Raw genomic sequence first — 21026 nt, 5'->3', positions numbered from 1 at the left:
TAATTTTTTTTTTCCCAATGTTCTCTCTGGAATTTCTTACTCTTCTTCCATGGTCTTTGGGAAATCCTCAGGATTCTTACTTTCACTGGTTTTACTTCATAATATAAGTGTTCAATGTGCCCTGTACTTTCCTTTTTTTCATTTTTACTTAGCCTCTCTGTTGGCTTCTCTGTGAGCTAGATTTTTACTGAGGCATTCTCCTTTAGCACTTTTGGCTTTCCACTCCTTCCTTTTATTCCTAGTGACTTGTCTATGTTTTTTTCCCCCCTCATTCTGTGACCCTTCCATATCTTCTACTATTGCATATATCTATCTCAAAGGTGGGCATTTTCAGCCTCCCCACTTTAGCAACTGTGGAGGCCCTGCTTGTTTGTTTTTTTTTTTCCTAGAGTAACTTCTCTGTGGAAAGGACTGAGCCTAGTGAATTTCTATTCTCTTTTTCCTCTGACAAAGAATCTCTTTTCCCTCTTAAATTGGCTCTCTACCATGCTATCTGCTATCTATGTCTTCCTCTTCTGTTCTAGGTGATTTTTTTTTTCTTTCTTTCCATGGTCTGTACTGAATCAGTATCTGATGCCTCTACTGGGAAAAAGTGAGATTTTAGTTAAGTCATTGTCAAGGTGGGACCCTGAAGCATAAGCCAAGGATGTAGCTCATGCTGGCTATGTCTGTGTCATGGAGAGCTGGAAGGTGAGAACTCTTAAAGGATGTTCTAAGTATTTAAGATCTCTGATGTTATTTTCAAAGTCTTATTTAAACTTGTTTAGAATTTTCAGCTTCTTTCATTGTAGATTCAGCTTCAGTTACTCTATATCTCACATATGATTTCTTTTTCTGAAAATTATTTAATTTTGGGAATGTTTGGGGAAAAAATACTCAGCCATCTTGCTGATCACTTGATTTCTTAATGATGTCCTGCATTTGTTACATAGCTTTTGCTTTTAGAGTCATGATTGTCTCTTCTTAAACAAAAAATCACAGAATTAGAATTACTGAATTTGAGAGTTGGAAAGGATTTCAGCTGCCTGTTAATCTAAGCCATATCTAATTGGAATCCCAAGTATAACATATCCCAAAAGTGGTGGCCTTTGTTGAAGATCTCCCACAAGAAGCTCATTATCAGAGTTGTCATTAGTGTCACATCACTGGATCTGACTATTCTTTCTCTCCAGTTAGAATACGGTAGAGACTGAAGCTATATTTGATAAGAATTTAATGTGAACTACAATGTATCTTGTAAGGGAAGGTACAAGACATCTCTAGGAAAAAGTTAAAAGCACTGGAAGCTTTTGTCTGTCTTTGATTCTTTCTTTCTTTCTTTTTTCTCCCAGTCCACTAGCACCTCTTAGTACCCTCTTTTTTCATGCTCCATGACCTCCAGACTCTTCTGTTGCCCTTTGGCTATCCAGATCCTTCCCATACTCTAACTCAACAGCACCTAAATAAATATTCCTGGGCTCCATATTATCCTATGTCTCCAAAGGATCCCTTACTTCCTCACTTGTCCCTGACTATAAAAACTCAAATTATGGTCATGCTAGGTACTAAATCACATTTTTATATTGATCCAAAATAGGTACTTTTTTGTTTGCTGTTATCCTTTATGACTGTGTGCTTTATTTGTTTCTTATGTTAAAGATTTGAACTGATATGTTTCTGAGGGGAAAAAAAAATGTTGTCATCTCAGCTTCTTAGGAAGCCCTAAAACCAACTTTTCTTGAGGCAACTGTTTAGTTTTCCTCATAAGGCACTGAACAGGGGACAGTAACTGGAAAGTTCATCTGTCCTCCGGATACTGAAAATAAGGACAGGGGAGATGCTGGAGTTCTTTGGCTTGCTGGGTAGCATCTTTGCTGCTCTTGATTACTTTGAGTTTCTGGACCCAAATATTTCTAAGCATGTGATTTCAGGAATAAGTGGTGCTGCAGGAATGAAGAGAGGGAAATGTTGTACTGCTTCTCTAAAAAGGGAACAATACAGCATGTATATACACCAGTGAGCACGAGTTTGATTCCTGGCAAAATCCTAAGAAATATTATTAAAAGGATAATTAGTGTACACCTAGAAAAGGAAACAGTGATCACAGAAAGGCAGCATGGCTTCCTCAAGAACAGGTTGTTCTACACTACCTTCATTGGCTTTTTTTTACAAGGTTATTGTTAGTTTACCTATATTTTAGCAAGTGACAAGAAGTTCTCAAGCTATGCGTGTGGATAAGATGATGAGGTATGGGCTAGATGTTGGATTCACAACTGGCTAAATGGGCAGGTCCAAGCGAAAGTCATTCATGGGTCAATGACAACTTGGAAAGAGGTTTCTAATGGAGTGCCTTGGGCACTTCATGGCCCTGTGGTCCTATGATGTTTAAAATGTCTATCAACGATTGGATAAATACAAAGATGATCTACTTATTTGATTCTGAGATAATCGAAAGCTAGGAGTGACAGTGAACAATAATGACAGAATTAGGATCTGAAAAAAATGACAAGTTTTAATAATAGTTAAGATCAAATAAGATGAAATTGAATTGATATGAATGTAAAGGCTAAAATTTGGATTAAAAAATCGACTTTAAGGTACAGGCATTATGTGTCTGGTTAAAAGTTCATATGTAAAAGATCTGGAAGTTTTAGTTGCTAGTGATCTCCTTTTAAGTCAACAACGTGATATAATGGCCAAAAAACCTAATGCAACCTTAGACTATATTAAAAGAGGTAGAGTCACCAGAAATAATCTGAAGGTGATAGTGCTACTGTTCTCTGGACTTATCAGACCATATGCCCCCTCTGACACTGACAATTTACATGGTCTTAGGTAAGTCATTTGACCAACCTTAGCCTAGTCTCAGCAGGCACAGGGAGTCAGCTCTCAAGAGACAGATGGGGGGCAGCTAGGTGGCACAGTGGATACAGCACTGAAGTCAGGAGCACCTGAGCTCAAATCTGGCCTGACCAAACACTTGACACTTACTAGCTGTGTGACCCTGGGTAAGTCACTTAACCCCAATTGCCTTTAAAAAAAAAAAAAGAAAAGAGACAGATGGGATGCCTGCCTCAGATAAATGCCTCTTAGCTTTGTCAGCTGTGCTTTCCAGATAGCCTGCCTCCCTGCTAAGACTATATACATGGCTGATTACTGCCCTGAAGTTGCAGTGTGTCTGACGGGAGCTATTTTAGTCAGGGCCAGCACTATGGCTATTGTCATTAGAAACCGACAATTCTTTGGATAGCAGTAAAACTTCTGGCTGTAAGAGGTATTTTAAAGTAACTTTATAAGAAGTATTTTAAAGTAAATTTATAACAAAGAGAAACCATTCTACTGAGGAAGGAAAAGAGGAGGTTTTCAAAGGAATCAATGTGGATGCATAGAAAATTTACCAATCAAATAAATATCTTTTTTAAAAGATACATATAGAACATAAACTGAGGTGGTCAAGAAATTCTAAGTTTTCTTTTTCCTCTTGTAAATCTATACTGAAGAAAAGAAGTGACTCATAAAAGGGCTGGGTCTTCTTGAGGTGAAGGAAATGGTGATAACTGACAACAGAGAGAAGAAAGAAGCTACTCTGTTATTAATTTCTTTCTGTTTCTGTGCTAAGGAAAATGATCTTTGCATTAAAAGAAAACAGAAAAAATGGTTTATTGGGAGTTGATGCCCCAAAGAAGTAAAAAGATGATAGCAAGAGAGAACCTATTTTTCCTTGATGAATTCAAATCATAATTTCACAGGTCTATATTCCCTTCGGCATAGAATGAACTACATTCTTGAATGTTGAAAGAATTAGAGGATGGAGCTGCTTGGCCACTGTCAGAGATATTTGAAAGATTATAGAAAAAAGGAGAGTTATCACAGAAGTAGGAGGGCCAAATATTTTTTATTTTAAAAGATGGATAGAGAATTGAATCTGTAAATTGTAGATATGGAGTTAGATTTTGATTACTAAGAAAACTATAGAATATGTTATTAATGACATGGTTGGTTGTCATACACACACAGACACACAGACACAGACACTCACACACACACACACACACACACACACACACACGTGTATTAAGAAGTTCCATTCCCCGATGGATAGGTGGTCAAAGAATATGAACAAATACTTCTTTTAAAAAATCATAAACAATGAACAGTCATATGGAAGATTACCCCAAATCACTAATGATAAGAAAAATAACTACCAAAACAACCCTGAGATTTTGCCTCTTGCAGCAAAGTTGTTATAAGATGGGCATAATCAAAGTTAGAAGGGCTGTGGAAAGACAGACCACTTTGATGGAGCAGCAAATTGGTCCAAATCATTCTTGAAAACAATTTAGGATTATGCTAAGAAAGTGACTAATACCCTTTGAACCAAAAAGATCCTGCTATGCCTATATTTCAAAAAGGTCAAATACTGAAAGGTTCTATATATGCCAACATAATCATAGCAGCACTTTTTGCATTGGCACAAAACTGGAAACAAAGCAAATGTAAATTTATAAAATAAATTGTTGTTCCAAATGTAATGGGATATAACTGCAACTTTAAAAATGAATATGAAAAACTCAGAGAAGCATGGGTAGACATATGAACTGATGCAAATTGAGGGATGCAGATGTGAAAAATAATATGCATGATACCACTGCTAATGTAGGTGGAAAGAACAGAGGAAAAAAGGAAGTTGAATGCTGGGTAATTGTAATGGTTAAGGTTGACCCTGAAAAAGAGACAAGAAAACATTACTCCTTCACCTCTTTGCAAGGGGCAGATAAGCATAGAACATATAATATACTGTTAGACTTGGTCAACGTGCTAATTGGTTGGTTGAATTGATTTTTTTCTCTTTCTTTTTTGCCCTTTGTTACAAGGGATGATTTTCTGAGAAGGGAGGAGGAGGGAAATATTTTGGGGAAAAGGTGATATAAATAATTTTTAAAAATAAAGAGACGGTTAGAGATGTTTAGAAAAAGAAGGGGTGATCATAAAGAACTATCATGGTTAATGTTTTTATTTAAAGCTTTTAGTTCCAAATTCCATCTTTTCCTCCCTCCATCCATCCCTTTTCCCCTCCATTCAACAGTAATCAATCAGATATAGGTTATACATGTGCAATTATATAAAATATTTCCATGCAAGTCATTTTGTACAGGATGACTTGAATCAAAGGAAAAAAAGGAAAGAAAGTGAAAGTCTATATTCAAATAATATTAGTTCTTTCTCTGGAAGGTGGATAGCATGCTTCATCATTAGTCTTTTGGGATTGTCTTGGATCACTGTATTGCTGAGAATAGCTAAGTCATTCACAGTTCTTCATCAAACAATATTGCTGTTACTGTGTACAATGTTCTGATTCTGTTCACTTCACTATGCATCAGTTCATGTAAGTCTTTCCAGGTTTTCCTGAAATCATTGTGCTTGTCATTTCTTATAGCACAATAATATTCCATTATAATCATATACCACAGCTTGTTTAGCCATTTCCCAATTGATGGGCATCCCTTTTATTTTCAATTCTTAGCTACCATAAAAAGAGCTTCTATAAATAATTTTGTACAAATAGGTCCTTTTCCTTTTCTTTTTCTGGATGCATTGGAATATAGACCTAGCAGTAGAATCACTGGATTAAAGGGTATACACAGTTTTAGAGCCCTTTGCCCATAGCTCCAAATTGCTCTCCAAAATGATTGGATCAGTTCACAACTCCACCAACAATGCATTAGTTTCCGAGTTTTTCTACATCCCATTTAATTTTTAGGATTAGATTATTCTATTTCCAATTAAATTTTAATCTCTTTCCATTGTCCATTATTGAATATAATTTTTATTGCATTATCATCTGAAAAGGATGCATTTACTATTTCTGCTTTTCTGCATTTGGTTGTGAGTTTTCTATATCCTAATACATGGTCAGTTTTTGTGTAGGTGCCATGACCTACTGAGAAAAGGGTATATATTCTTTTCTATTCTTGTTCAGTTTTCTCCATAGATTATTATATGTAACTTTTCCAGAATTTTATGCATCTTCTTAACTTCTTTCTTGTTTTTTTTTTGTTAGATTTATCTAGTTTTTTTAATTTTGTTTTGGTTTTTTTTGTGAGGTAATTTGGGTTAAGTGACTTGCCCAGGGTCACACAGCTAGTAAGTGTCAAGTGTCTGAGGTCAGATTTGAACTCAGGTCCTCCTGACTCCAAGGCTGGAGGCTATCCACTGTGCCACCTAGGTGCCCCGATCTATCTAGTTCTGAGAGGAGAAAGTTGAGGTCTCCCACTAGTATAGTTTTGTTATCCATTTCTTCCTGCAACTAATTCAACTTCTTCAGAAATTTAGGTGCTATACCATTTGTTGTATATATATTTAGTACTGATATAACTTCATTGTCTTTGGTACCTTTCAGCAAGATATAGTTTCCTTCTTTATCTATTTTAATTAGATCTATTTTTGCTTTTGCTTTATTTGAAATCATGATTGCTACTCCTGCTTTCTTTGCTTTAGCTGAAGCATAATGAATTCTGCTCCAGTCCCTTACATTTACCCTATGCGTATCTCTTTGCTTCAAATGTGTTTCTTGTAAACAACATATTGTAGGATTCTGCTATCATCTTCCATTGCATAGGTGAGTTCATCCCATTCATATTTATAGTTATTATAACTGTGCATTTCTCTTTATGCTATTTTTCGCTTGTTTATCTTCCTCTCTGTCTTATCCCCCCACCTTTCCCTTTTCTCTAGCATTTTACTTCTGATCACTCTTTTCCCCAATATATATTCCACCTTCTATTATGCCTATCCTTTTTTTTTTTACTTCCTCAGAGGATAAGATCATTTTTCTATATTGAACTGAGTATGCATGTTATTCCCTCTTTGAATCAGTTTTGATAAGAGTAAGGTTTAAGCTTTGCCTATCACCCCTCCCCGCCATCTTTCCCTCCATTATTATATCTGCTTTATACCTCTTTTATGTGGGATAATTTACCCCATTCAATTTCCCTCCTCCTTCCGGTACAATTTTCTTTCTTATCCCTTTTTTTTTTTGTGCTATCATCCCATCAAAGTCATCATATCCATACCCTCTGTCTATATATACTCCTTCTAATTGTTCTTATAGTAATAAAGTTTTTAAGAGTTACAAATATTATCTTGCCGTATAGAAATGTAAACAGTTTAATCTTACTGAATTTCTTATATTTTGTCTTCTTGTTTCTTTTTTACCCTTTTATGTTTCTTTTGAGTCTTGCATTTGGAGGTCAAATTTTTTATTCAGCTCTGGTCTTTTAATTAGGAATGCAAGAAAGTCTTCTATTTCATTAAATGGCCATTTTTCCCCGTGAAAGATTATATTCAATTTTGCTGGTTAAATGATTCTTGGTCGTAATCCTAACTCCTTTGCCTTCCATTATATCAGATTCCAAGCCTTGTGGTTCTTTAATGTGGAAGCTGCCAAATTCTGCATAATCCTGGCCGTAGCTCCTCTATATTTGAATTGTTTCTTTTTGGCTGCTTGAAGTACTTTCTCCTTGAACTGTGAGCTCAGGAATTTGGCCATGATGTTTATGGGAATTTTCATTTTGGAATCTCTTTCAGGTGGTGATTAGTGGAGTCTTTCAATCTCTATTTTGCCTTTTTATTCTAATATATCAGGGCAGTTTGCTAATTTCTTGGAAGATATTTTCCCGGCTTTTCTTTTATCATGTCTTCCAGGTAGTCCAGTAATTGTTATATTATTTGTCCTGAATCTATTTTCTATGTCAGTTGAAATTTCACAATTTCTCTTTTTTTAAACTATTTAAATTTTTTTTTAATTATAGCTTGATTTCTCATAGGGTCATTAACTTTCATTTGATCAATTCTAATTTTTGAGGAATTATTTTCTTCAATGAGCTTTTGTACTTCTTTTACATTTGGCTAGTTTTATTTTTTAGGGAGTTATTTTTCTTGGTAAATTTTTTTATGTCTTTTTCCATATTGACTTTTTTCCCCGTGATTCTCTTGCATTACTCTCATTTCTTTTCCCAGTTTTTCTTCTACATTTCTAATCTGCTTTTAAAAGTCCTTTTTAAGCTCTTCTAGGAATTCTTTTTGGGCCTAAGACCAAATTACATTTCTTTGAGGATTCACATATAGTCATTTTGACACTATTATTCTCTTCCAAGTTTATGCTTTGGTTCTCCCTGTCACCATAGTAACTTTCTATAGTCAAGTTCTTTTTTGTTGTTGTTGTTCATTTTTTCTGACTTTTTTGTGACTTGCTGTTTTCATGTGAGAGTTGGACTCTGGTCCTACACTGTCCAAAGCTTTTTGTGCTTGGGCTCAGGGTCTTACTGCTGGCTGTCACTGGGCTTCAGGGCTTAGCTGTTTGCTTTCACTGGAGAGTAGTAGGTTACCTTTCTAGAAAGCTTGTACTGGGGGTTGGAGCCTACCTGTTGGCCTCCCTTGGCTGTGGGGTTTAGCCACTGGCCTGCCCATGGATGGGGCCTTTCTGTTGGATTGCTATGGAAACAGGGTCTCTCTGCTAGCAGGCCCTACAGGTGGGGTCTTGCTGTTGGCTAGCCTTGGGGCAGGGCTTCATTACTGCTCAGCAGTGGGGTCAGTGGGACTTGTACTGGGGGTGGGGTTGCTGGGGTGAGGCCTTTCTGTGCTGCTCAGACTGCTCACCTGCCCAGGGGACTGCTGATCTGGCAGGGCCTCCTCAGTGGACTGCCCCAGGCTTGAAGCCCTGCTGTAGGCCCCCTGCTGCCCTTGGACTTTGCTCCCCTCAGACCCCAATGAGATCAATCCTTCTTGATGTGCCAGCAAGCTTCTTCCCTGCTCCTAGATCAATTCTGAGGTGCCTTTCTAATTGTTTGGAGGGGAATTTGGGAGGGCTCCAGAGGGTTCCTTCCTCACTCTGTCAACTTGGCACTGGAAGTCAATCTTATGTTTTTCTTGTGGAAAACATGCAGAGGTATGGGTTACATGATATACAGTTAGATGGACAGAACCGGTTTAATGGCCAGGCCCAAGGAACAGTTATCAATCATTCCATATGAACTTGCAGGAAATCTCTAGTGTTCAAGTAATCTGTACTTAGCCTTCTGTTATTTAACACTTTTACCAATCATTTAGATAATATCACAGATATCATTCTTTATCGCATTTACAGACAAAGCAAAACTAGGAGGATAGTTAACACTATGACAGTTAGGATTTGAAAATATCTTGACAAGCTGGATCATGGCGATGAATCAAATGAGATAAAATTTTAATAGAGATAAATATGAAGTCTTACATTTATTTTCAAGAAATTGATTTCATAAGAACGTGATGGAAATCAGTCTGGATAAGATCTGAGGGTTTTAGTGGATTGAAATGAGTCATTGTTGAGACTTGGCAGCCAAAAAACGCCTAGGTAAATTTTGGCTTGAAGACCTGAGACAAAGCTTCCAGTAATAAGAAAGTGGCAGTCAAATTCTACTCGGCCCTCGTCACAAGGTATCTGGTGTACTCTATCAAGTTCTTAAACCACAGCTGAAGGCCACGCAGGGGAAGGCTACCAGCGTGGTGTAGGGCCTCAAATCCATCATATATGAGGATCTGATGAAGGAAATGAAGTTGTGAAGCAAAGGCTTGGGGGTGGGGTAGGGTGGGGCATGACAGCTGCCTTCAAGATCTTGGGGGAAGAGAGATTAGACTTGTTCTGTTTTGGCCTAGAAAGCAGAACTACAAAAAAGTGGAAAGATGGGCTGACTAAAGGGGAGGAAAATGCAAAGAGGTACAATTAGAACTGATATCAATAAGAAACTTTCTAATAATAAGCTCTCTGAAGGCAGAATGGACTTCCTTTTTAGGTTCCCAGTTACTGGAGGCCCAGTCACTGGAACAAATACTGTACAATTCACTCAGGTGGGTTTGTGCTGGTAATTCTTTTTTGACTATGGTTGGGGTAGATGACCTCTCTGGTAACCACCAACACTGAAAATCCATGATTCTGTGAATCTGCTATATATTCATATCTCAGGACAGATAGGATGGAAATGCAAGGACAAAGAATGTGCCAACATAATAAAATCTTTCCTATGATTTTCCATTAACTATTATCTGAGCTCAGATAATGCCAGTTAAAATACATTGTACCCACAAAAATATTTTCATGCCATCTTTGTTGTCCTCACATCGAAATTTTACCTAACATGCCCTGATCATATTACAGAGGAGTTGTAGTTTTCTGAAACTTGAAATGTGAAAACATTCCTTAAAAAGTTTAAAACAACGGGAAAAAAGTATCAAAAGTTGTTGGCAAGTAGTACTAAGTAATACGAGGGTAGTAAAGGGAGTAATTGAGATTAGTGCCAAAGAAGCATTTAGGAAATCAGGAAAAATGAGATCTACCCACACCTAGCTTATGTATACCAAAAATGATGTAAATAAGTACACATACACTATATCCTCCAAATGCCACCTAAATGTGCATTTAAAAGTATTTTAGATTACTTCATATGTGATAATTACCAAACTTAGTTAAGTTACATGTATTGTAGAATCAGTTATAATGTATTATAGAATGAACTGCGTATGTTGTAGTGAATACAGTGCTGGAGTGGGAATCAGAATGACTTGAGTTCAAATGCTGACCCTACCACTTATTAGCTGATTCCAAACCAGCATTCTATTCACTACACCATGCTCGTTGAGCAAGTGTCTGAGATCTAGAGTATGGCCGCATTCTACTACTGAGGGGCAGTTTCTTTCATTAATAAAAACAGATATCACTCAACTTACCTCATCACATTTGCATCCCTTCAGCATCTCTAATGCATGATGTGAATACGCTTCTAAGTAACCATTAAAGTTCTCACTGATATTAGCCTTCACAAGTTGCTTCAACTTACATGTCACATGAACTATAAACATAACTTCCTATTAAAGAGAAAATGGAAAAGTTCTGTCATTTACCTTCAGTCCTCAGAAGTCATTAGTTCCGCTAAAGATTTTGAAGCCTAAACCTCTAGCAATTAGTGATGACTTTCCCCTACTTTTATTCTTTATTCCACTAAAACATGTAACTCCTAAAACTACCTGTTCAGTAGACAGCAGCAGGCAGTCCTTCCAAATTGATTTAATAATTACACAATACTTAAATAAATTTTTCAGTATTAAGTTTCCCTAAGTCAAAGTATTGTTGATTAATCTGAGTCATCAAATGACTGGGTTATTAATTTTTAAAATACTGTAGTCCAAAGACAACTTTGGGAAGCAGTAACAGTATAAGAGATGCATTCTTCTGTCTACTGGGTTCCTGTCCTCCAAGTAAGTAGCTTCACTCTTCTCCTCCCATTTCTAAGTTCTCTAAGATGCAAGTAGTGATCTTCCAATAATCAAGTAATAGTGCAAATCTACTGTAAATGAGATTGTTGAAAATTTTAATCAGGTAACTTTACAAAAGAAAGATGCATATAGATGTAGATCTTACACAGGATTTACGAAGTGAACTCAGCAATGCTGACTTGAGAAAAAACAACAAAAAATGAGTACTTAAAAAACCAGATCTTTAGAAGTTCATCACTTTTGGAAGTAATATCACTATTATACCAACTAGAGGAGACAGTGGTTTAAAAGTTAACTGATGTTCAGAGAAAAGTTTTTAAAAGCAGGCATCTGAGTTGTACTCATGAAATCTGTGTGTGCATGTATAGGTAGCTACAATATTATTATTAATAATAATGATAAAAACAACGACAAACTTGAAGGACTGCAAAACACTTTACCTGTATTATCTTATTTGAACCTCACAACAACCCTGTGAGGTAGGTGCTATATTATCCCCATTTTATTGATGAGGAAACAGATTGAGAGAGGTTAAGTGACTTGCCCAGGGCCACACAGCTTGTAAGTGTAAGAGGTAGGATTTGAATTCATATTTTCCTGACTCCAAATCCAGTAAAAACTCTATCTGCCATACCATGCTGCTCTCACAAGTATTGTCCTGCACAATCTAAAGTATAAGACACATGCTTCCTTGTCGGTATTTTCAAGTGAAACACTTGTAACTTGGGATACAGCAAAATTTCTACCCATTCAATACAAGACTACTAATAAATTAGAACTACAAAATAAATCTAAACTACATTTAGACAGAATTGTGGGAATTATATGTCTAAGACGATAAATTCCATAAGGCTTACTAAACAATTTGCCTGATAAGACTAATGTTAAAAATATAAGCTAAAGAAGTCTCTAGAGAACTTAATCAGAAGGACATATAAACTCTGAAAAAAAATATTTACCTTATTATCATCACATGTGTGATTTTTTAATGAGCTATATTCTTTATTCGAGCAATTGCTAGCAGTATCTGTCATTTTCTCCTGTAACAAATCATACAGAAATGGCATGGTTAGCATGGAAAATCTTTGATTTATAGCAGTTGTAAAATAACAGTTTATAACTGATTTGAAATGATAACTTTAAGGAAAACATTTAGCAAAAACCTAATATGCACGTTTATAATGGAACAATCAGTTGAGTGAAACATGCGACAAGGTGCCTATCTTGGTGGTTTATTGGTGAGATAGAGATATGGAGGCTTTAAATTTTAGACTCAAGACTGAAAGGATCTTTGGTCACCACATACATCTCTGTGCCAGGAACTTTCAAATCGTAATTATGGGAAAACAGAATTAGAATTAAAGGACTTCCTGCCAATAAAAATAGTTGAACAAAGATCTGGTGGATTACTTCTCTGGCATCTGTTCAAAAAAAGGAGCAAATTATTTGTCTGGGATATTGGAGTATACCTATGAATGATTTTGTTGTCATATTTTCACTTCTTTTTTTTTAAATTTTTTTTTCCATTTTTAGGCAATTGGTGTTAAGTGACTTGCCCAGGGTCACACAGCTAGGAAGTGTCAAATGTTTGGTCTGAGTCTGGTTTTGAACTCAGGTCCTCCTGACTTCAGGGCCGGTGCTCTTTCCACTGCGCCACCTAGCTGCCCTATATCTTCACTTCTAAAGGGGGTGGTTCAAGAAAAAAAACAGGTTTAAAATGAAGAAGAGATTTGTAGGAATGTCAAATTAAGTCAACAAACACATAAGGGCCTACTATGGACCAGGCATTGTAATAAACAGTGGGGATACAAAGAAAGGCAAAAAAAAATAGTCTCCTAATCTCAATGAGCTCACAGTCTAATGAGGGAGACAACATGCAAACAATTATGTGCAAATAAGATACAGGTTAAATCGAAGATAATAACTAGTAGCACATATCTCATGCTTTAAGTTTACAAAGTGCTTTACATATATTGTCATTTGATCCTCACAACAATCCATTTTACAGAATAGAAAACTGAGGCTGAGAGGTTACATGACTTGCCCACAGTCACATAGATAGTTGAATGTCCAGATGGTATTTGAACTCAGGTGTTCCTGACTCCAGATTCTAGATTCTATCTACTATGCCACCTAACGGCCCCACAGAAGGAAGGCACTAAAGGTTATAGAGATAGTAGGAATAATTTCATTTGAAGCAATGACTTACGGGGTTGTATGCTCTCTGTCCAGCAAACTGGATAAATTTCCATTGTGACAGACTACTGGGCAGAGCTCCTAGGGGCAGGGCTTCTGTGGAATTCTATTCAATTTGACAAATATGATTAAGTGCTTACTATGAACTGAGTATGATGTTAGATGCAAGGAATATAAAGACAAAAATGAAACATTCTCTGATCTCAAATCGCTTACTTACTAATGCAGTGAAAATAAAGGTTGGGGATGTATGCAACATGTACATATAAGGTAAATACAACATCATTTGTGAAATCAGAGAACTACAAAATCTGAGTACTGGAATAGGGGTCAGAGGCTTTCTTGTAAACACTTTAATGAACAATTCCCTCAAGGGGTCATGCACCTTTTGCTGAAGACTTCCAAGAAAGGAGAATTCCAGAAGTAGTCTATTCCAATTCTGGATAGTTCTGTTAGGAAGTTTTCCCTTACATTGCTCCTGAAGGAAGCAGGAGCACAAATAATTGTCATTAAGGTTGGAGGAGAGGATGATGGAAATCTTCATGAATGAGACTTGCCCTCTGATCATACCCTCCCTTTCTGATCCTTCACCTCTTTTTCCAGTGCTTCCTTCTCTATAGCCTACAAAGACATTCAGATTTCCCTGATCCTTAGGACAAAAAATAATCCCATGTTTCTCCTCCTTTTTCACATCTACACCCCTATAAAAAGATGTGTACACATATTATTTCTACTTCTGTACCTCTTAATCATATCTTGACCCTTTCCAGTCTAACTTCCAACCTGAAACTGGTATTTCTGAGACTACTAGTAGCCTTTTCATAGTCTTCATCTTTCTTAATCTGAGAGACTCTCTTGGCCAATCTCTCCTACTGTGTGGGGGGGGAGGGAGAAGGAGAGAAAGAGAGAGAGAGAGAGAGAGAGAGAGAGAGAGAGAGAGAGAGAGAGAGAGAGAGAGACAGAGAGAGAGAGAGACAGAGACAGAGAGACAGAGAGAGACAGATACAGAAAGAGAGAGAGAGATTGAGAGAGAGATACAGTAAGGTTTCCTTTTCTGTTTTTACCATTCCTTTTCAGTTGTTTTTCTGTTGAATCCTCATCCTGCCTCTGTCTGGGCATACCCTACACGGTTCTGGGCCCTATTATTTCCTCTCCTCTCCTTTCCTCGACTACTATCTGGACAATTCCACCTGAATAATCCATATCAACCAATCATAGTCTACACACTGAGCTCAGAAAGATATAAGTACTGGATATCTAGATTTGGGAGTGATCAGTATAGAGATGAGGGAGAGGAGAGGAAATAATAAGTTAATATGTACAAATATATACAAAGTAGTTGAACATAGGCAGATAGGGAAGGAAGGGAAGAATCTAATTTAACTATAAAATTATAGCCTTATATCACTGAGAGGAATATTTAGGAATGTGTTAGTCTAGATGGCCATTGAGGTCCGTCTTCTCTCTCTCTCTCTCTCTCTCTCTCTCTCTCTGCACAGAAAAATACACCCACACATATACATATATATGTATATGTGTGTGTGTATATATATATATACATACATATATATATATACATACATATATATACATATATATGTGTGTGTATATATATATATACATACATATATATACATACATATATATATATATATACATACATATATATACATATATATCAGTCTTCTGTGCAGAGATAATTAAATCTATAGGAATTGATGAAATAGGTAACCAAGGGAAAGAGCCTATAAAGATAAAGTGGTTCAAGAAGAGCCTTACAGAATCACAGACTCTAAGAGGTGGGACGGACCTTAGCAGTCACCTAGTCCAACAAGTAGCTTAACAAGAATCTTTTGTATAGTGTATCTGATTATAGTCACCTGGATTTAGCTTGAAGACCTCTTCCAGTGAGATGGAACCCACCACTTGCTGAAGCAATCTATTTCACTTTTAGGTAGCTCTAATTATTAAGATCATCCTTACATCAAGCCTAACTATGCTTCTTTGAAACATCCACCTATTGCTACTAGTTCTTTTCTCTGGGGACAGACAGAATGATACCTTCCCCACCCATAGTAGCTTATTATATACTTGAAGAGAGTTCTCATTGCTTTTGTAAGTCTTTTCTTCTTTAGTTTCTTCAACTGACCTTCATCTTACATGATCTTAGGACTTTTCAAAATCCTCTTCATCCTGTTGTGGACACCTTTCAGTATGAGTGACCTCCCTAAAATGTGTGGTTCAAAACTGAACAAAGCACTTCAGAAGTCATCTGCCCAGGGTAGAGTACAGTGGAACTACCATGTCCCTACTTCTGGATAATGTAATCCAAGATGGCATTAACCACTTTGGCAGTTATGTGACACCATACATATTGAGCTTAAAATCCACCAGGAAATTGCTTATTTAGCTATACTTCCCCTATTGTTTATTGCTGAGATTTATTTTTGAATTCCAAGGAAAACTTGTGAGTCCCCTTACCTTTTAGCTACAACTTTCATTTTTGCATTCTGGTTTTCTTTAGCAAAATAATGTCAATATTGCTCTGGTTCAGTTCTTCTAACAGAATTTTCATTTGTTGATCACTGGACAAAAAGGTAGATTAACAAATAAGTTGATGCTTATAGATGACCCCTAAGCTGTGGTTTTTAGCACCCTCTGACCTTTTTATTTGCTACTCTATCCTTGTTATTGGAGCAACTAACCTACTGCTGATGACCTCTCTGAACCTAGTCTTGATTTCAGACAGTAGGTCTAGTCTGTTGCTGGGACCATACTCAAAGCCTTTTCACATTAGTAGAGCCTGCCAAAGCTTTTGCTATGTTGGCATAGCCTTTGAGAACATACGGTCATTTCTAAACCATGATGAGTTACTGGAGTGAGATTTTGTGAAGGAATACTATTCCCAGTTAACCAGTTTTTAGGTAGCACTTTACAGTTTACAAAGTGATTTCCTCCTAGTAACTCTGGGAGGTTGGAAACCAATAATAAGGATTAATCAACATGTATTTATTAAGTGCCTGCTATGTGGTAGATATTGCATAAGAAGCTGTGGATATGAAAACAAAAATGAAGAGGTTCCTTTCCTCAACGACACCATGTGCAACAACACATATACATCTAAGAATATGGAAATATACACACACAGTAAGGTAATATTTTTTTTTGGTGAGAGGCACTAGCATCTGGGGAGATCAGAAAAGATTTCATGTAGAAGGTGGTACTTGAATTAAGTCTTGAAAGAACCTAATGATTCTAAGAGGCAGAGATAACAGAGGAGTATATTCCAGAGATGCGGTCTATATAGCCTGTGCAAAAAAATGGCAATGAGGAAGGTAGAGTGTTCTGTGTTAGCAACATCAAGAATGCCAATTTGACTAGTTAACAGTGTACATGAAGGAGGCTTTATTAAAGGAATTCGGTATGTTTAACCTTGAGAAGTGAAGCCTCAAGAAGGACATGATAGATGTCTTCAAGTGCTCAAAGGGCTATCCCATAGAGAAGGGATTAGATATGCTTTGGTTGTAGAGGTAGAACTAAGAACAGTAAGCAGGGCCAACTTTTGGCCACATGTCAGGAAAATGGACTGAAATGCCTCAGTAGGCTCTGGGTTCCATCCCCTGATGGTCAGCAAATGAAGGCTGGATGACCCCTGTGAGGTATGTTATTGTGGGGATCCCTTCGGTGAATGGCTGCTAAGGAAACTTTCAACTCTCAAATTCTGTGATGGTCTGTGATTCTTAGTTGAGGATGACTGAGGCTGTGAACCTGAATGACTGTAAGGATGGTGCTGCCTTTGATAACAATAAAGGAGTTTGGAGGAGAAGATGCATTTGGTTTTTGGATGCATTTTGTTTGAGATGCTTGGGGCCACACAGTTTGAAATAAGTAGTTGGTTATATAGGACCAGAACTCAAGAGGAAGACTAAGGCTGGATCCAGGAGTTATCTGCATTGATACAATAATGAAATGAAACCCATGGAAGCTGATGGAAAGAGGAGAGAGAGAGAGAGAGAGAGAGAGAGTGAGTGAGAGAGAGAGAGAGAGAGAGAGAGAGAGAGAGAGAGAGAGAGAGAACGTCATTTGGGGTTTTCTTGGCAGAGATACTGTAGTGGTTTGCCATTTCCTTCTCCAGCTCATTTTACAGATGAGGAAACTGAAGCACACAGGGTTAAGTAATTTGCCTAGGGTCACAGCTAATAAGTGTCTGAGGCCAGATTTGAACTTGGGAAGAGGAGTCTTCCTGACTCCAAGCTCAGCACTCTATCCACTATACCGAAAGTTAGATAATGATAAATAGATACTGATCCAGGAGGAGACTGAGGAGTGGTCGCATATATAGGTGCACCAAAACAAAGCAGTGTAACAAAAAAATCCCAAAAAGGAGAGGCTATCCAGAAGGAGTCTTAAGCCAAATGCTACAGAGACATCAAGAAGGATAAGGACTGAGAAAGCTTCATCGGATCTGGCATTAATAGATAATTGGTAACTTTGCAAAGAGTCATTTAAGTTAAATGATGAAGTTGGAAACCAGAATGTAAAGGGTTGAGAAATGACCACTAAGATATATATTCCAACTCTCAAATTCTATGATTCCATGACAATGTGCTATACCAGGGATTCTTAATATGAAGTCCATCAGTTTGTTTTGAAAATAATTTTGATAACTTTATTTCAGTATAACTTCCTTTGTCACCTATTTATTTTATTTTATGCATTTAAAAACATTGTTGTAAGAAGGGGTCCATACTGCCAAAAGGGCTCATGACACATACAAAAAAGTGAAGAACCCCTGCTCCATGCAAAACAGACGTTTAATAATGTGTATTGGTGCTTTCTGTAAGGACCTCTCTCAACATCAATCTTGATTTTTGTCTGTATTGTTGAATATCACAGGAATGTCACAGTTCATATCAAAACCTGTTGCATCAAAATCACATTCTTAGAGTCAATTGGATAAGAGCATTAGCTGTCCTTGGAAGGTATTTAAGTTATATAAATTTGTCTCTGCCTGTACTTTCCTCAGCACTCTAGTCAAAAATTAAAATTAATTTATATAAGCCCAAAAGAGTAGATTTCTTCTTCCTTGATCCCATAACTTTCTTTTTAGATAATGCTACTTACCACATTTGAATCATTGAATCACAGAACTTTACAGCTTGAAGGATCCTAAGAGATCATGTAATTTAAATCTCCTTTTGTAGTTACTTGCATATAACTTTGATGTTCTCCACTAAAAGTTAAAATCCTTTACAACAGAGACAGTGTACATTTGTTTTTCGTTGTACTTCTAATAATGCCCAGCACAGTACTTAATAAGCATTTATTCAATGAATGCTAAAATATTTATTTAATGAATGAAAAATGAAGGGGAACTTGGAAAAGAATTGGCTTCATGGCCTAGGTTATGTTCAGTAAATGTTTTTTTTTTCCTTCCCTGCCTTCACTGTTCCTCTTTCTACTTCACTCCCTCCCAAATGAGGACTGACGTATGATTCTGGAACAATACTTCATCAGATCCTTTCACATGGTTACTCCCTGAAATAGATAGAGCAGTGTTATCAAACTCAAATAGGAACAGGTTGGAGGGGACCAAACAATACATAAGGATCCTTGCAATCATATATTGACTTAGTAAACCATAAGTTAACATAATTTATATTGTATTTTATATTTATTTTGTTAAATATTTCCCAATCATATTTTAATTTGATTTGACCAACTAGCCATGTTTGTTACCCTCTGGTGTAGATCACAACCCAGCCACACCTTCTCATCCTATTCATTCCTATCTTCCTATACATCCTCCACAAAAGTTCTACCTAAAGTAGAAGGTGGGAAGTCTTCTTCTAGGTCATTTAATATGTCTTTTTCTAGTGTGTCCCTTGTGTCTGTTTGCTCCCCCATTTTTGGGGGGGGAGGCAGTTGGGGTTAAGTGACTTGCCCAGGGTCACACAGCTAGTGAGTGTTATGTGTCTGAGGCTGAATTTGAACTCAGGTCCTCCTGACTCCTGCATTTGCTCTCTTTTACTATATGACTGCCCCATCTCCTTTTCTAAGAATACATTTCCTTAATACCTTTTTGCTACCCTTGGTATTAATCAATCAAGAGCATTTATTAAGTTCCAATTATGTGTCAGAGACTGTGCTAAACACTATGGCTACAAAGACAAAAACAAATCAGAGTCTACTCTCCAAGAACTTACATTCTGATGCAAGTAATCATTGACCATATGCTGCAGCAGCCTACTGGCCACTTTGATACATTTCTTCCATTGGGTCATCCACAAGGTTTGCTTCTTTGAAGACTGTGATATATCTTGATTCACAGTCACAGCATCACTGAGAACATCGCTAGGAAAATAACTTAACATGCAAGTTGGGGCGGGGGAGGTAGTTATTCTTCGACTGATTGACTCTGTTACACCCCCCCCCCAACTCCCATAGTGGAAGCAGTCACAGAAAGTACAAAGGCATGCTACGAAGTGTGAAAATTTTGTTGATTGAATTAGAAGGAGTATTAGGGGACTGGCAGGCTGAAAATTGGTCAGATCTGTCAAGACCTTTAAATAGCTAAGCCTGCAAGCCCTGGAGTCATTTAACACAATTTCAGAGTTTAAGACTATCCAGGCCCAAGGTAGCTTTGTGGAATGAGTTTTTGTTGACCTGTTGTTTTTGAGTTGTTTCAGTCATGTGCAACTATTTGTGACCCCATTTGGGGTTTTCTTGGCAATGATCCTTAAATGGTCTGCCCTTTTCTTCTCCAGCTCATTTTACAGATGAGAAAACTGGGGCAAACAGGGTTAAGTGATTTTCCCAGGGTCACACAGCTAGCAAGTGTCTGAGGCCATATTGAACTCAGGAAGACAGGTCTTCCTGATTCCAGGCCTGTCAACTCTATCCACTGTGCCACCTGGCTGCCCCTAGAATGAGATCCCTGAACTTATATGAGAGGAAATGGGCAAAGGGAGTTTGGAGAATGGGAGATGCCCTCCACCTAATCGCACATAACATTTAGCAGTGGATCTACATACACAGCAGGAGACATATCATCCAGCATTCCTAGTGTTTATGAATTTGAGTAATCCCAGGAAGCAGCCAGAAGCTTCACGGAAGATACACACTCTTCAGACAGACACAGACATCGGAAGGAAGGGACTCAAGGGAGGTACTATATTGAAGGACTATGATCATTTAGCAGTAGAGAAGAGAGCAGCCCATGGATTCAAGACAGAACTAGCCCTGGAAATGCAGAATCAGGCTTCAGAGGGAAGCAAAACCAGAGAGCCTGGCTGACCAGTCCACCCAGCAGAAAAGCTGAACTTGATGAGGAGCTGCATGACAGCATCATAAGGAGAAAAATGATACCTCAGAGCCATGAGTCACCTTGAATATACAGGCTCCCTACGCGTGTGCCTCACTACCACTCTGAGTTTGTGCCCATTCTTCTCAAGAGCATTGTGTGTATTTGTGAGACAATATATCCCAGATTTATGGAAGAATATTTTGCAATGATTTTTACTAAGCCATCTTATTAAATGAGT

The 21026-nt window shown here is 37.4% G+C and overlaps 1 protein-coding gene across 5 annotated transcripts in view; it reads right to left on the bottom strand.

Annotated features, from left to right (window-relative positions):
- Positions 1 to 21026, bottom strand: part of IL7 (interleukin 7) — a 96800-nt gene that overhangs the window by 53119 nt on the left and 22655 nt on the right. For all 5 annotated transcript variants that reach the window (XM_020973934.2, XM_020973933.2, XM_078153354.1 and 2 more), the window contains exons 3-4: positions 12246 to 12326; positions 10741 to 10878 (exon numbers count right to left, since the gene is read on the bottom strand). In XM_020973934.2, the coding sequence (XP_020829593.1) occupies positions 10741 to 10878; positions 12246 to 12326 (219 nt within the window). The remainder of the gene's footprint in view (positions 1 to 10740; positions 10879 to 12245; positions 12327 to 21026) is intronic.

Source organism: Phascolarctos cinereus, unplaced genomic scaffold (assembly GCF_003287225.1).
Source record: "Phascolarctos cinereus isolate Bilbo 61053 unplaced genomic scaffold, phaCin_HiC Scaffold_4;HRSCAF=312, whole genome shotgun sequence".
Classification (NCBI taxonomy): Eukaryota; Metazoa; Chordata; class Mammalia; order Diprotodontia; family Phascolarctidae; genus Phascolarctos; species Phascolarctos cinereus.
This window is presented reverse-complemented; position numbering and strand designations above follow the sequence as displayed.